At 40.4% G+C, this 17,270-nt stretch overlaps 1 protein-coding gene across 1 annotated transcript in view; it reads right to left on the bottom strand.

Moving 5' to 3' along the window:
• The window catches only part of il17rd (interleukin 17 receptor D), a 43,358-nt gene that overhangs the window by 13,820 nt on the left and 12,268 nt on the right, over positions 1-17,270 (bottom strand). Inside the window, exons 2-6 of the mRNA XM_015400726.1 lie at positions 13,769-13,823; positions 7,056-7,178; positions 2,725-2,843; positions 2,417-2,537; positions 2,284-2,328 (exon numbers count right to left, since the gene is read on the bottom strand). Of these exons, the coding sequence (XP_015256212.1) occupies positions 2,284-2,328; positions 2,417-2,537; positions 2,725-2,843; positions 7,056-7,178; positions 13,769-13,823 (463 nt within the window). The remainder of the gene's footprint in view (positions 1-2,283; positions 2,329-2,416; positions 2,538-2,724; positions 2,844-7,055; positions 7,179-13,768; positions 13,824-17,270) is intronic.

Genomic DNA, 17,270 nt, shown 5'->3' with positions numbered 1-17,270 from the left:
CTGGTTTTTCTGGAGCTTTCTTCCTGTTTAAATGGAGTTTTTCCTCTCCACTGTCGCTACAAGCATGCTTAGTGTGAGGGATTGCTGAAGAGTCAATGAGTCGATGCAATCAGCTGGTTTTCCTTAGATAGAAAACTTTCAATCAATCTGACTGGATGATCCGGTGAACTGGAAAGTGTCTTGAGATGACATGATGTGAATTGGAGCTATAGAAATAAACTGATTAGAATTGAACTAAACAGCCCTCTTTTAAATAACTTTTTACTCTCCAAACTCAAGCAGAAGTATATTAAAGGAGCACTACTTTGACATGGGCACAGTACTCTAGTACTCTACCCACCTTTGAAGGGCAGTAAGAGCAAGAGGAAAGTTACACTGAAAAACAAGTCAGTCAATTTTTCTTGAAATAAAAGTATTTACGCTTGATTTTAGAAGTAAATAAAATAATTTGGCAATGGAATACAATGATTTACATAAATAAAAGGAAAGAAATCTTATCTCAGATCCATAATATCTAATTATCTTGTTTTAAGGGTGGAAACAACAATACTGTCAGATTGTCATTATTTACCTGCTTAAATAAACTTTTATTATAAAAAAGTTTGTCTTATTTTTAGATATTTTTTGCACCAATGCCAATTAAATCCTCACTGCTGAACTCTTCCAGGGATCATTGCACTATGCTGGAGAGACCAGATGCTGTGAGAGTGCCTCAGGTTGGGTTAGCTCTGCCCATCTGCACACATCAGTCACTTCTAAATCTCTTTTAAAGACTCATTTAAACTGCGTAGCTTTGGTTCCAGCTGGAACCACTTTTATTTACGCCTGGCTTTGTTTTTTTAACAGGTTATGCGTGCTGTGAAGTTCATTGTTTTATTTTAAGCATCTTTTGGTTCATGTATGCCATTTATCTCTTCAGAGCTCACAGAACAAATCCTCAAGGACTGACAATTTTTCTATCGCTTTTTTAACAGAGATATATAACTAATATAGAGGAGCAAACTGGTCTATTAATTAGGCCAATAAGCCTGAGTTATGCATTTGGTGCAGGTTAACGGTCGCATTAAGAGAGAAGCATAAAATAATGTGGAAGTACAGTTCTCAGCCTCAGTGCAAAGACACTAAAGATTTCACTCAGCCATCTGCTGCAGCTTTACTGGGCAAACAGCGCGGCTTCATTAAACAAGCGGTCGTTGACACAATGCTGCAGGGATTTCTGAAACATTTTATTGCAGGTATAATCTGCTTCGAACAGACATAAAAACAACTTTAACCCTCCAGAGAAAATCCCAACGTTTCATCCTGAAATCCCCCAAACTTCAAGCACAGCTTCTTTTTATTTTATTTCCAATCAGGTATTTATTAGAACTTTTAACCCAAATCAAAAGAGGTCCTTTTGCAGACATACGGAGCCAAATTGGGGCCAAAAAGTTTGTTTCACATTTATTTAAACTGAAAAAAAAAATAATTACTGGAAAATGATTTGAAAAGTGGAAAAAAAATTCAAACAGAAAAGAAATGAATTTATAAAACTGCAAAATATTTTTAAAATGGAAAAAAAAATTAAAAGGATAAAAGGAAAAAAAATATGGAAACTTAAAGGAACAGATTTTAAAATTAAAAGAAGAATTAGAAACTTATTTTGTGAACCAAAAATATGAAAAAAGAGCTTATTTAAAAGTCAGCTGTGGCCCAGTGGGCATAGAGCTTGGAATCCAGAGTTTGAGCCCCACAGACTGCCACTGTGGGTCCCTGAACAAGACCCTTAACCCTCCACTGCTCCCCAAGGCGACGAGAGTTCATTTTTGTTGCTCTGTATTTTAGAGAGTCTAATGACAATAAAAGCTGGTAAAGAATAAATGAAAATAAACATCGACAGCAGGTACTATAAGCCCCGCCCCCCACAACGAGGGTCCAGCAGTTTCACGACAAGAAAGAAATAAATATGATAAAAAAAATATGTGAAATTAAATTTTAAACATTTGTTTTTAGTTTGAAAAGTTTTGAAATTACAGTTTTTCAACTTAAAAATGCATTTTAAACAAACTTTATGGCCCAGTTTCATTTTCCCTCCCCTTCTGTTCTGTCATTTCCCAGCAGAGCAGAACTTTGTATTTATGCTTTTTATTGAAAACACAGGGCTGTGTAATTATCATGTGATAATTAGGCATCATTCTTTTAAGAGCTAGTTTTATTGTTTGGCTTTTTGGGAGCAGACTTGCTCTTCCTTTTGGTAACGTGAGCTCAGGATGAGGCTGAGGACGAGCACAACCAGGAACTTACATGGTTTGCAGACCAGGTTGTCGGATCCAAGGAGGAATTCACAGGCTGTGGGAAGGAAAACAGGTAAGAATGAAAAATCTGCTTTCTTCTCTGACAAAAAGAGACGCTGTTTGTTTTAAATCATCCAGCTTACAGTTGGTTCGCAGAAAAGATGGATGGAAGACGCTTTCGTTCATCAGAGATGGGAAAGGAACGACACGAACCATGTAGTCGGTGTCAAAGGTCAAACCGGTGAACGGCTGACTGCTCAGCTTCTGTACGAGGAGCAAAACATAGATCAATAAATCTAAGAATCAGGGATCTCTAAAGATCTTAACATGATATGCTCTGGTATTTTTTATTTTTGTCTAAGGGCACAAACTTTTCTCGAATCAAAGCTTCGCATCGCATTAAAAGCAAAAGATGCGACTTGGATGGCGGAGACGGAAGCGTTCGTCCTACCGTGCTCCTGTAGGAGTAGTTGAGCTGCCGCGGTTCTTTGAGGACGAGGTGCTGACACCGTTTCCCGTCGGGATTTTTGTCTTCCAGATAAACTCTGAAGCCTTTAATGTGTTCGATTCCTGCAGAGATGGAATAGAAACTTCACTCATCGTCGTCTACATTCAATCAAACCTTTTATTCAGATTAAACTGCGCTCCTGGTTATAGTCCAATGAATTTACATTCAGTTCATGAAGCCAGGTGGAGGAAAGCTGCCATTCTAACTATAAAGCAATCCGTCCCTCCTAAGCAAGCACGTGGCGAAAGTGGTAAGAAACCCTCTACAATAAACGGGAGCAAGGCTAAAGCTGAAGCTGTCTGAGGAGGAGCAGCCATCGGCAGAAACTAGAATTAAACATAAGAGAAAAGGGGCAGCGGAAGATTTTTCTTTGGAACAGTCTTTCAGAACCCCCCCCCTCTTTAACTGTTTCCTACTCTAAACTCTGAGATATTCACCTCTAATCACTTCTTCCTGTTTGCTTCTTTTTCATTTTCTCATCTCCTTTGAAATAAAATGATCCTAACAGTTCAAATACATCCAAATAGATTAAGATTTGGCCAAACTTCCTCAGCTGGAACAGCTCTTTCATTGAGAACCTAAACTTAAAAGTAGCATCTGGAAATAATGTCTTCTGCAGACCTTTATCCTCAGATGAGAGGAAGAATGACCCGTTCGGCCACAAAGACAAGAGGAACGTTTGGATAAGCCAAGGTGAGGCTTCAGAACCGAAGAACCTGTCAGGCACGGCAGTGGTTGCATTATTCTAAGGCTGATTGGAAATATAAGCAAAAAAAAAAAAAAAGAATCAACTTAAAGTTATTAATTTGTTAATCGTTTCATTTTAATTTAAAGCTTTTGAAATAAATCAGCTCCAGACTCGGTGAGACCAACAGACTTGAGGTATTTAGTGAAACTTTGCTGCAGTGGTTGAAAATCTGCCGACCCAAATCAGAGCGAAGCTCCAAAGTTCATCCTTTCTTCCTGATCTTCTAAAACCACTCAGAGTAAAGAGTTTAGGAAATGATGATGGACATAATTTGACCTGTCCCTTTGTTTCCTGTCTGGGTCCTCACCCCTCCCGTCTTCTTCCCTTTACCCGCCTCCTCCCAGCTTAATCTCCTCCTCCTCTTTGAAAACATCTGCCTTGTAATTACACCTTCACATCCAACAGACATGTTTTTCCCATTAGCTCTGCAGGAGAGACGCACAGAAAAGTGGAGGGACGGGTTTTTCTTTCCTCGGGCAGATTCCTGAACATGTTGCTCCGTCTCTCTGCGACTGAAGGATAATATGCATCTTAGCTGCACCTAAGAGTCCTTCTGCTTCTCTTGTTTTAAAGGTCGACACTAAAACAAGAGCAGGAAATGTCAAACTGAAAAAGGGAAATTGGACCAAGTGGTTTATTTCTAAACCCTGGCAGTAGCATACGGAGGCCAAACGGCTCAAACGTGAAGAAGAATGACCAGGAGGAACATGAGCTCTCTGATTCATTTTGTTCCTAGAGAAGTCAGCTTTTATTATATCTTCAACTTAAGGTCATTTTATTCATCTAAATGTTTTATCTTTATTAATTCTTTATTAATTCTACCCTAAAAACTGATCTAAAAACATCCTAATAATCCTGTATTTGGCCTGGATGTTACACATTTGAAATAAGATAATGGCGTATTAAACGACAAATGATCTTATTGGTTTAAAATAAGGAAAACACACTCAAATTTAAATTGACAAACTTGTATTTCATGTTTGCAGACCTAATTTCCCTCACGGCTGATGCACCCAAACTGTAAGACCTTGTTCGAATCAGTAGGAGTTTCTTTGAAGTATTAATTTAACGCAGGGGTCTTTAATGTTTTCCAGGCCAAGGACCCCAAACTGATGGCGATGGAGCGGGGACCCCCTAATTATATATATTGTATAAAATAGTGTTCTATCAAACTGGTCCTATAGTCACTCTATTACAGATGGAGTAATGTAACTAAAGTAATCCCTCCCTGGGATTATTAAAGTATTTCTGCTTCCTGGTTGATGGGACAGGTGTTGTTAGTGAAACGGTGCCCAACTTGAAAGAGCTCCTGTGTGTCTCTGAATGTGTGCATTGATGACTGAAAGACATCTTCTGCCTCCATTTATCTGTTTACTACAGTCTGTTGAATTCATGTTCATGTGGATTTAAACACATTTCAATTAGTGGAAAAAGTGTAGGGGGAAATATAAAAAAAAAAAAGTCTATGCATTGTGGGTAAATTAAATAAGCTAGGTCCTGTAGCACTAGCCCTGTCCAGATAAAGAGCAGTTGCGTTCAACTTTTCCAGTTTGAAATGGAGCACGTTGAAATTTAAGACAATGTAGAAATAAGACGTAATGAAGATGAGGAGGACCAAATGGAGGAAGAGTGGAGAGCTGTCTGAAAAAGCTAATGCTAGGAAATGCTAACCTAGATGCTACAAAGAGCTCCAGTTTCTAACTGAGGCTGTTAGCGGTTAGCATCAGGATCAAAACATTTTCTCTGATATATTAAAATGATGAGTTACAATGACTGAAAGATGTTTCTCTGTCACTTTAAACAGTCCTTATCTTCTGATTTGATTTCATGTTAGATTCAGCTAACGGTGTTAGCTGTAGCTGATATAGTAGATCAGAAGTTGGTTTATTCCAACAGATATCTCAAGTATAACGACTCGTGAAAACTTTCAAGGAGCGACAAAGTGACGCATTGTCTGAATTTACACCAGTCAGATGATAAAAGCAGCTCTGCTAATGTTAGCCTTCCTGTGTTTAATCTGCAGGTTCCAGTTAGACCTAACCACGGCATCTACCCAGCATGCATTGCACAGGGGAAAATATGGCAACCTCCATGAGTGAAAAAATAAAACAGAGGATATATTATTACTGAAATAATTATGATTTTTTTTTTATTATCAAAACAAACAAAACAAAAAAAGCATCACAAACGGCACTTTTTTTTTTTACGTTGAAATGAAAATTACAACATATTTAGGCTAACATATTCAGCTAATCATGGATCCCTTTAAAGTTGTAGGGAAGCTGCTCTTCCCAGAGTGGTGCCCGACTTTACACGAGTAATTAAAGTGAATGTGATTGGTCGATTATCAAGAGGGCGGGACTGTTGTGGCGGAAGGTTCACAAGCCAGTTTGGTTGTGGCCGGTTTGTCGGAAGCATCTTGCTAACCAGTTAGCAACTTAGTGCTAGTAGGTTCCCAATGGGAAATTCCATTGGGACCAAGTAGCACTAAATTGGTGACTTAGAAACGACGCTGTCAAGGAACGCTATGGACAGAGGAAACATGCAAGAGGAGGAGAGTTTAGTGTCGGAGGTCGTGGATGAGTCTCCTCCGTCATCCATTTTTTATTTAGAGGAGGAAAGCGGGGATGAAGATGTTGTGGAAGAGGACGCCAGGGCGGCAGAAGCTTGGTTTGGTGTAGAAGGCTTCCAGCCGTACATGTTTGAGCAGGTAGGATAAAAAAAAAAAATGGCAAGAAAATAATTTTGCCAATTTATAAGCAGAGAAAGAAACAAGTCCAACTTGGCCATTTTGTTCATCACCACCGAGACGCACACAGTTCACCTGATTCAACCAGCAAGACAAAAAAAACAGAAAAACAAACAGAAACCTCTTATAAATCTGCACAGCTTTTGTGTTTTTTTTGTGTGTGTTTTTTTGGGGGGGAGGAAGCCTTTTCTAGCATGGCTGTGGTTCACATGTAAGTGGGATATTTTCTGGGAGATTTCTTCCTGGAACCAGAAAACAACAGGCAGCTTGTCACACAGGGAAAAGAGAGCGGAGTTCGGCTAACCGTGCACACAGACACACATTCCTTCACGGTCAAATCGTGGTATTGTTGTGTGAGATGTGATCCTTTTTCTCTGCGGCTCCAGGTCTGATCAAAGAGACACACACATCTCAGTAACCTTAGCATCCTGAGGCCTTTAGGTTCTCATTTTTCCACTCTCAACTTTCCCCATTTCATCTTTGCACTGCATATTATGGACAGTAAAACAAAACAAAACAAAAAGGTGTATTCTTTTTTGATTTTTTGCAGGTAGGCAAGTCAATTTGCCAAAGGAATAAGATGAGAACTTTTCCATTATCTTACTTCAAAAGCATAAAATCCAATTATCTTCTTTACTTGATAAATATACTTGTGCCATTAGTAGATTATAGTATTTACAGCCCTAATTAGGGGCAAATACACGTATTTTAATTTATTTTTTTGTCAGTTCAAACTCGTATAGTCTAAGAACAGGGCGACACTGGGACAGACTGTACCTAGTGGACTTGGAGACCAGTGGACGACCACGGCAGCCTGGTCATCACAGGCCAGGTGGCTGAAGGAGATGTCTGAGACCTCATGGATCGCATGCTTCCCCAGTGGATAGCTTAACGAGCAGTCTGCAAAGAAAAGACACAATGGACACCTTAGCGGAGGAATATATGGAAAAAAACATTAAGAATCTATAAGACATAATAAGCAAATAAGCCTCCACTGTTTTGGTCACGGTTGACATCAAGTTATTGTTAGGGTTCCATATCTGTAACGGCAGGGCCGACCCAAGGTATAAGCAACCCAAACGACTGCTTATTTGACATGGATATATATATAAAATCATCTTATTTTAGAGATGAAAATGACTCATTCCAAAAGGCAAATAATCTTTAAATAAAAGCCAAAAAAACCCCAACATATTTTAAGAAATCTTTTCTCATTTATAGGTCTGTTTCTTCCTTCCACTGAGATTTTTATCCCGGAGCCAGAAAGCCAAAAGCAGCAGCGAGCAGGAATCACAGCTGGAGTCGCTTCAAAACCAAAACTTTCAGACAACTAAACAGCTAAAGGAACTGAAGGTTTACAGTTAATGGACTTTATTTTTAATATTTGAATACAGCAAAGCAATTGGGGACAATGTTAAGAAATAATAATAATTTTATTTATAATGCACCATATATCTCACTAGAGAGGCCTTATAAGATAAGAAAATATGCAAAGACAAATTTGAAAAACAAACAATAACTTTTTTTAATTATCATCAATAGTTTTTATGATTTTTGGAAACTAACTTTTAATAACTCATAAGTTTTAAAGGGGAAAAGTTGTGGAGAGTAGAGCTGAGCTTCGAGGATCTTCCTCTGTGGAAATAATGATCCCAGCTGGAAAAAACCTGAACGAAAAATAGTTTTTCTTTTCATATTTTCTAACTTTTTATACCCCATTCCCACTGGCCAAAAATACAGTTTAAACCCGGGAACAATGTGCTTTTAGTGGCATTGGGAACGACCCTTGTTGAAATCTCCTCAGCTTTGAACGTCATGCTGTGGGAACACCAGAGCCGGGTCGACCCGCTAATTTATGGGATACCATTTAACGCATCGTACGGATGTCAACACACTGCGCCAGTGGTTTCGGATCAACAAGCAGAATCAACTCTGTTTCCATTAGATAAACATGGAGCAGCTCTGGTCAGAGGGATTTAGACAGATAACAGAGAAACGATAAAGCGCACTGACTACACCCTGGCTTCCTTCCATGGTGCTCTCCATTGTTTACTTCCCTGATTACTGTTGCATTGGTGAAATCATCAACGCTAACCCAGAGTGAGGGTGTCACCAGACACGCAGCTGCCAGCGTGGGGTTAGACCCAGATTTCTTTGCCAGTGGGAAGTGGGCCAAATGCTGATTTTTAGCGGGTCGACTCATGTTTGACTGAAGGTAATGCTGCTGGTAAAGCATATATGCTGTCAGAATCTGAGCTTTCCTTTTCACGCGACTCTCTGTTTGTCCGTCTTCCTTTTATAGCCATATGCTTGTCTCACCTTAACTTTTGGAATATATGAAATGAAAGTTCATGTCTGACTAGTTCTCTTTAGCTGGAGAGAAACGACTGAGATTTCCTTCTTTATTCAATGTTATAAAAGAGCATGTAAGAAAATATCTGGTTTTACATTAATAGGTCAAGGGGCAACGTCTTTGAAATCCCCCCCAATGTTTTATGAAAACTGTAATGATACCACATCTTTTGTTGCAGGTTTAAGGTGGTATTATGTAAACAGCATCTAAGATTCAAGCCTCTGGGTGGGAGCTTCCCTGGAGAACAGGTATCTGACATCGGAGGTGGTAAACATCAATGGTTGATGTTTAAAGAGAAACATTACCCTACTTTAAACAGAGTCTGTCCAGGAGATGGCGCTTCTCTTTAGATCTTAATCTCCACAAATCAGGACAGAAAGAATATTCTTATAAAGGAATTGTAGGGGACCAGCCAAGGACCCATCAAGGAAAATGGGGAATTTTTTAGTAGGAATATATGCCAGCGGTTTTCAATAAGTAATGCCCCTGACTGACATCTGGTCGTTTGATCTAGCTGAAATTATGCACGTGTAATTATTTATATCTCTATTGATTAAGTGATGAATTACAGCTCTGAACTAATTGTGGTTTCTGGTTTACAGGTTTTTGAACTGAGTAAAGTCAGAATTTTTGTATTTGAAAGGACGCACACCAGGGGAGACTTCTGATGAAATGAAAGCAACTTATGTCATCCCAGAAAAAAAACAAAAACAAAAAACAATCCGCTGGACTTTGTTTCCAAGTTTAAAGACGTTTCTCTTCCATCCAGGAAGCTTTTTCAATTAAAAATGTCAGAAATAGCGTTGAGTTCCAGGTTTTATACAGCAGCCCAACAAAGCCTTGTTTTTGTTTAGAAAACATGCAAATTGACTAGCATAAAGTAAGTTATGGTGACGATACCCCATCATATGACCTTGTAAAACATTTTGCAAGGTCACATGATGGGGCATCATCACCAGAAGTTATTGTCTGACCTGTCTGCTATGCTCCAACCACACTTTCATTGCTTTATCAGCTCCACCAAGGAGGTTATGGTCTCAGAGTTGGTTTGTCCGTTCCTTTTCAAAATACCTAAAAAAAAAAAAGTTCTGCACAGATTTTGCTGGAATTTCTTGAGAAGTTTGGCTGTTATTAGAATTTGGCCATGATCCAGATCCTGTGTGAGTTTTAGCTTTAAGTCTCAGTATGTGGCATCATTTGCTGCTTGGCGGAGGTCTGCGCTCGCCGAGTGCTTTTCTAGTTCTGTCATTTGTTGCCAAAACACCACTTCAATTCAAAGGTTTCCTCATTTTTATTCAATTAAAGACGAAGGGGCAGAGAAAGATGCAAAGCAGCCAGGCTTGAAGCCATGAGAAAAGCCAGGCTACAGATGCAGGAAAAAAGGGGGCGTGGCCTCAGACACGACTCACTGCTCCCCTTTCCTCCATCTATTGATGGCGATGAGGACGGAGTGGAGGAGCATAAAGAGGAAGATGACACGAGTCACTGCTCCTCTTCCTCTCGCCGTCTTCCTCCTCAGAAGCAGGTCATGTTCAGGACTGCAGGAAGGAGGTCACAGCTGGCTGCTCTACGTCTTTCCCTCTTCGTCTTCCATAGAGCGCCAGGGGAAGGGAGCGGATTTAGTCACTATTCTTCTACCTCATTCAATCTTTGTCCTCTGATTTATTTCATAAGACACAGAAGGAGAGGCAGAATCCAGTGAAGGATGAAGATAGCCCCCCTTTCTTTTGTTTCTCCTTCAAGTTGGAATTCAACTTCCAAGGCGGGAAGAGGATGCAGACAGAGACAAGAGCTGATTCCATTGCTTAAAAAGTAAAGAAAAGCATCAAGAAAGAGCTTATTTTCATCTTTGGAGCACAGGAAGTAATATTACGTTTAAACCACATCTACTTAAAAGAAAGAAGCATCCTCTGTGGTTAAGAGTTTATCGAAGATGCCGACAGTTAGGGAGGAAGGTAACTTCAAGTTGGATCCTTCTTTGACTTTCTGATAGATCTGTGGTTCTGCCAGCAGATGGCGCCACGTTTGTCATGTCAGAGTCCTGCACTGGTCTGGTTTTTCAAAACTGTATCCGCTCGCACCCATAGAATCCAGGACCAAGACCTGCAATTATTCCCATTTAAACCCTGCTGGGACGGCAGCAACGCAACCCGACCCATCTACGAACACCTTTGTTCATAGATGTTGGAGCTTGGCCTGTTTTCCAGTGTAGTCCTGTTTCTCTCACTGTGACTAACTGGATGTGCTCTCTTCATCCTCTGACATGGGAGCTGGCTCGGAGCTCGTCTGCCTGGCTGTGTGTTTCCTGGACGGGGCCGCCTGTGGAGCTGGTTGACAGTTGCCTTTTGTATCTATGCTTCTTTTTCTATGTCTGCTTCTGTCTCCTTGAACCCCAGTGGGCCTCAGCAGATGGCCGCTCACACTGAGCCTGGTTCTGCTGGAGGTTTCTTCCTGTTCAAAGGGAGTTTTTCCTCTCCACTGTCGCTACAAGCATGCTTAGTGTGAGGGATTGCTGAAGAGTCAATGAGTCGATGCAATCAGCTGGTTTTCCTGAGATAGAAAACTTTGAATCAATCTGATTGGATGATCTGGTGAACTGAACTTCTGCATCGAGTGTCGATTGCTTTGGCCTGAGTTCACCAGAAGGCTAATTGAGGAGGCAAATTTTTACCCGATATTATTTCAGTGTAAGGAATTTAATGTGTAAAAAAATTCAGTGTTTAAAATTCGGTGACTGTTTTTCTTCCATACTTGTGAGGCTTTCAACTGACAAATGTTTTTTTCTTCCAAATTTGACACCATTTATATCCAAATAAAAAATGATCACCAACACATAGAAATAATCAAACACAAACTATTACAGTCCTTATTCTGAAGCTCAGGATTGTTAAATATTGATGGTAAAGAAAAGAACCAGAACATTTGCTGGGCCTAAATGCTTTTTTATCTTATCTTCAGCTAGTGATAAAAATCCTGGAATAAATAATATGTAATGAATAAAGAAATGTACCGTACAAGTTTTTATTATTTAAGGCTTAGATTGGCCATTTGGAAAATCTTGGTCAAGGCTGAAAAGAAATCTGATTAATCTTAAGACTTTTTAAGCCGCAGTAGAAACCCTGTTTGACTTCATTCACATCTCGTCTCCGGTCATCGACAACCGACTGGAGGTCAAAGGTCTCCTCGCTTCATATTCTCTGTGACTTTGACTGGAAGCAGCAAAGGAAGCTCGACTCTCCTCCTTCATCCTCCGTCCGGCTGGAGGAGAGGAACCACTGAGGTGTGTCGTCCATACGAGGCAGGAGGGGATTGTCATGCTAACAAACTCCGGTGCCTTAAAGTGTTTGAGGTTTTCAGCTTCTTTTCCTCAGAGGCGACAGAATCAGCACCTCAAAGTCACATGACCTCCTGACCTCTGAACGATCCCGCAGAAAAGTTTAGAATAAATGAAAATTAATATCTTCTATTGAAAACATCTAGAAGAGCGTAGATTAGACCAAGATGATGCAACCAGGACAAGGATACAAAAAAAACAAAAAATCAACAAATTACAACAAGAGGGTGGACATCGATAGTGTTTAGCCTTCAAACTAGCTAATAGAAATAAAATAAAAATATAATTTAACATCCCTGCTGCTTCTCCTTCAAACTTAGAAATCAAGAAATGTGTGTATATTAAAATAGATCCTGCAACTCTGACATCTTTAGAAGAGCGTAAAACAAAAAAAGTATTAAATAAATTATTATGTACAGGTATCTGCTTTACTAAAAACTACATAAGTACCCCCCCACACACACACACACAGATTAATGTACAAAGAGGGATTTTAAAGCCCTTCCTCGCTCATGGTCACGGACAAAAGCAGGAGGCATGGATTGGCCACGGCTCAGGAACTTGACTTTAAGGAACAAAAGAGGAAGGAGGCAAAGGATGGGGGGGTTGGGGTAGAGGGGGCAGCAGGGAGGGAAGGCGGGGGTGGGGGGGGGGGGGGGGGCGGGGGGTAACACTGGCCTAGGCTTGGGAAAAACACCATTTAACAAGAACAAAAAATAAAAACATAAAATCATAAAACCTGAGCTGTTTTTTACTCTAAGATACATCATGTGTACCTTAGTTTATGTGCACTGTAGGCTGCACTGAAATCAAAGATGGCAGTCGGTTACCGATGATGTATCATCTTTAAAGATGATCCATATTCCACCAGAAGCAAAAGGTTTTATTTTCTCACTCCCACATATGAGAGAGCTGAATTACATCATTTTGTTCTCTCAGCTCTAGGGAGTTCTGGCTGTGAGAATCTGCACACTGATCTGTTATATAATGCATGGTTGAGGATCAGCTGGCAGAATACTTTGAGGAAAAAACACATTTCTCGATTCTTGTGCATTATGTTTTAGACTAGAAATAAATATAACATCACATCATCACTCTAAAGCCAGGCGTACACTGCGATTATTTTCAATTGTTGCACGCAGCTACAGCTCACACTGTACGATGTAACCTCAGGGTTTAAAAGTTCACAGCTCATCATGTTTGTTCTCACGCTGTGCGACCCGACGCTCTGATGCGATCCACCTGCTCTGCTCACACTGTATGTCTAAAAACTAGGTTGAAATAATAATAGTTTTGTATCGATGCATCGATCCAAAAGCCGATGATCCGACGCAACGTCTGCAAGAGTATTGATTCATTAATTCATGTTTTTTTACTTCCTCTGGTCTATTTTGATCCATTTGCTCCTGGACGTAATTCTGACTCCCATGCTGCGGGGGCGCTAAACCTATTATTTTTCAGTGAATGAGGTTTTAATAGGCCTAGGTGGAGCACACATTTGCTACTTCTGTTATTTGCTGTTGTTTCTCAAATAAAATGCATAATGATATTAGAGCTTTCATTGATTTATTTCAAATATTTTCTAGCCTGTAAGTTAAAAAAAAAAGTTACCAATTAATCTAAACGAATTGTGGTTTACTCCTGAGTATTGAAAATATTCAAATCGTTGAGTCAGGAAATTGATACACCCGGCTTAAAATAGTTATTCCAATCCTCCAGATGGATATTAAGTTTCTTTTAAACAAACAAAACACAATTTATATTTTGGGCTCTGTCATTTAGTTCAGTCAAAGAGAAACTCACTGTCAGCTCTGAAGGTGACGGCCAACTTAGGAACTCCTTCTGCAGCAAACTGACCCTGCAAAAAAGAAACAGAAACAATTAGAGTTCATTAAAAAGTAGGAAAAAAAAAAAAAACAGTGAAGCTTAAGCTTATAGTTTTCTGTAAGACCAGCAGAGGGCCAAGCCTTAAGAAAAGTGAGGCCCAAATAAAGACTAGTGTCCCATTTCCACTAGCCGTCTGAAACTGATCCGTGCCGAGTTCGGACCGAGCTTGGATCAGTGAACTGAGCTTGAGCTTACGACCATTTACACATCACGCTAGCACAGTTACTCGCCTCCTATTGGCAGCCCACGATACTACAGCTACAAAGGCGGGGATTATGCAAACAAAAATGGCGGCACCTGTAACATTCAGGAACTTATGTTTGTTTACATTGGTGATATTTCGCCATTTGGGGAATGTCAGGCGGAGAAGGCATGATGCTTGTGCATCATTTCATGGGGATTAGCCTGCCGTGCATCATGCATAAGTTAGGCTACGACATAAGTTCTGGACTCGTTATGAATACTCGATGTATACGCCCAAAATAGAAAAAATACATAGAAAGTTCAGGATTTTAATGGCTGTTTATACCAGTATATACTCATATACTCAGAAACCAGGTGGTCTGCATGTGTGTCGCAGTTAAAGCAGATATGCCCCGCCCCTTCCGCAGACACCCTGCTGCACCTTTACAAACTTGTAGCTGACCGCAGGCAGGAGGCCTCTGATTGGTCAAATCGACATCTGCTCTACACTATGCGTATTTCCTGTTTGATAACTTACTGCTGTAGCTACCAGATCTGCTCGGGTCCTGCTTCATGCCAGTGACGTTACGCTACATGATTGGCTGAACGTTGCCACATGATGTAAAACATTGTGGTTGCCAAGGCAACGATAATAACATCACAGCGTGGCGATTCAGGAGCATCTGTAGCGTTAGGGTGTCTAATGAGTGATGAAGTTTTACCTGATTAATAACAAAACTGAAAAAAATCTGTTTCTGGTGAACAAAGTAACTAATATAAAGAGCTGGGTAGCGCTGTGGCTAGCTGTGCTCAGTAGCTAACAGGTTAGCATATTTTAGCTTGCTCAGTTAGCATATTAAGCTATACTACTGTTGGCTTTGTGTCAACAACAACCGTTCGTTTTCTACAAGTAGATTAACTGTTTTCTTTGTTAAAAATCTCTACGAAACTCATTTTTTAGGACGTTCCATTTGTTCTCCTCTGCCCTCAGATCTTAATAAAATTAAAGAAGATTAAAATAAACAGACTTTTTCTGTCACCTTGTTAAATGGCAGAGCTCAGTTTAAGAACGCAGTACTTTCCTTCAAGACTGATAATGATTGTTTTCTACTTTCGGCTAATTTAGATCACCAATGAAATGTAAAAAAAAGAGCCAATATAGGTAATAATATGTTGAGACTCCAAAAGAGATTTGATCCTTAAGAAACGCATGCAATATACTTTGTCCGAGTGAAGTTGCCATATATTGACCTCATAAGAAGGGGGGGGGACCCGAGCAGGTCTGGTACCTGCACCGCCTTGTTTTGTTTGTATGACCGCCATTGTGGAAACTGATTGGTGAAGATGGACCAGAAGAGCGAGGTGCGGGAGAACACTGGGACCCTTTTCCCACCTGCATCACCGCTCCATGGTCGCACAAACTTTCCCCCACTTCCTCACCGCCTCGGCCGTATCTAGACCCACAGCTAGTTCTTCCTCTTGCATTATGGCGTGGAATAACACAGCGCAGACCCCGCTTCAATCTTGGGTATAAATCAAAAATATCTGCGTCAAGCTCCCTGCGACAGACTGCTGTGGGAGGATAACCAGGCCTTAAATCGGCTAGATGTGACGGGGCCCTCAGTCACTCCAACATGCAGCCACTTTTAGCAGCAACATTTTTAATACATCTTAAGGTAACATATTGGTAGCCTGAAGCTACCACATACCCCTTCTTTTATGTCTCTCATACAAAAACATGTATTTTCCCTCTAGCACATTTCAACAAAGCTGGACCATTTTATAGCTTTCATGTTGCCTTTAATGTTGTCTTACCCCCTCCACACACATACAAGTTTGCACATTTAGTCTCGTTAGAGGTGTCAGGCTGTGGCCACTTGCAAGAATCAAACAGACACACCTGAAAGTAATCAGGTGGAGACCCAGCTGTGTGCCAGTGATTTTATAGGAGGTGTAGCATGCTTATTAGCAGCCACTGTACCAAAACAACTAGTCCATACAAACACATCCACCAGTGCTGGTAATGGTGCACTTGTGAAAACTTTTATTGGTGTCTTACATTCCTAAGGCTTTAAAACAAACGCTAAATTAGACTCTAAACTATTAAACAGCACTTTTAAGGAGAGATAACAACCTAAATGTGTCAAAAACGTTTACGGGAAATTTGGAAATCCTCTCCCACATTTTTATCTCTTTAATGGATCGCCTTCAGCGTCTCTGCACCGCCTGTGCTGACCTTTGACACTCAGGGTTTACTTACCTCTGTGTGCTCAGATGTCCCGCTGGCAGCAGGAACTGAGAGGGTTAATTAGAACTGATGGAAGTTTTTCATCGACAGGATGAACATTCTTTATGCCAATACTGATTGACAAACAGATCCTCAAAAGACGCCCAGAATCCAAATATAGATGCAGATGAGGAAGTGGGGGACTTTAAATCTGATCCAAACTGCAGAATCAGATTGTTTCACGTGAAAAGTGGGGTTCAGCTGTAGATACATGGCTGTACTTTTGTTATGAAACTTTACAGAGATGTAGATAAATGTGGACAAATGAATGCTGCTTTAAGGCCTGAAAATTTTTTAATCTCCAATTAGATTTTTCCTTCATGTCTCACTGACCGTATAGAGAGGCTCCAACTAGGCAGGATGAGCAGATCTGTGCAGATTCTTTACACTTCCGTTTCTGTGTTATGAAATTAAAACGCTTTCCCACATTTGCCTTTTACAGATTATGAAAAGTTATCAAAAATAAAAAATGCTGGAGCTTTCTATAAAGCAAAGCCCCACTTAATGAGTCTGTGCAGCATCTAGAACCAGAACAGAAAGAGAATGTTCATCTGTTAAAAACATAATGAGATCTACGTCTAAAGAAAAGAAAAACGCAGAAATAAACGGCGTGGGACGGTTTCTATGGTGACTGAGGCAGAGAGGTGACTGATGGAGGAGACTCATCCACGACCTCCGACACTAACCTCTCCTCCTCTTGCATGTTTCCTCTGTCCATTTCGTTCCTTGACAGCGTCGTTTCTAAGTCACCAATTTAGTGCTACTTGGTCCCAATGGAATTTCCCTGCTAGCACTAAGTTGCTAACTGGTTAGCAAGATGCTTCCGAACAAACCGGCCACAACTAAACTTGCTTCTGAACCTTACGCCATAACAATCACGCCCCCCTGATAATGGACCAATCACATTCACTTTATTCACTCTTGTAAAGTCGTAGCCTCCTGAGACCA

The sequence above is a fragment of the Cyprinodon variegatus genome, unplaced genomic scaffold (genome assembly GCF_000732505.1).
Source record: "Cyprinodon variegatus isolate N-32 unplaced genomic scaffold, C_variegatus-1.0 Scaffold1138, whole genome shotgun sequence".
In the NCBI taxonomy this organism is placed as follows: domain Eukaryota; kingdom Metazoa; phylum Chordata; class Actinopteri; order Cyprinodontiformes; family Cyprinodontidae; genus Cyprinodon; species Cyprinodon variegatus.
The sequence above is the reverse complement of the archived record's forward strand: the minus strand, read 5'-3'. Positions and strand labels throughout refer to the sequence as shown.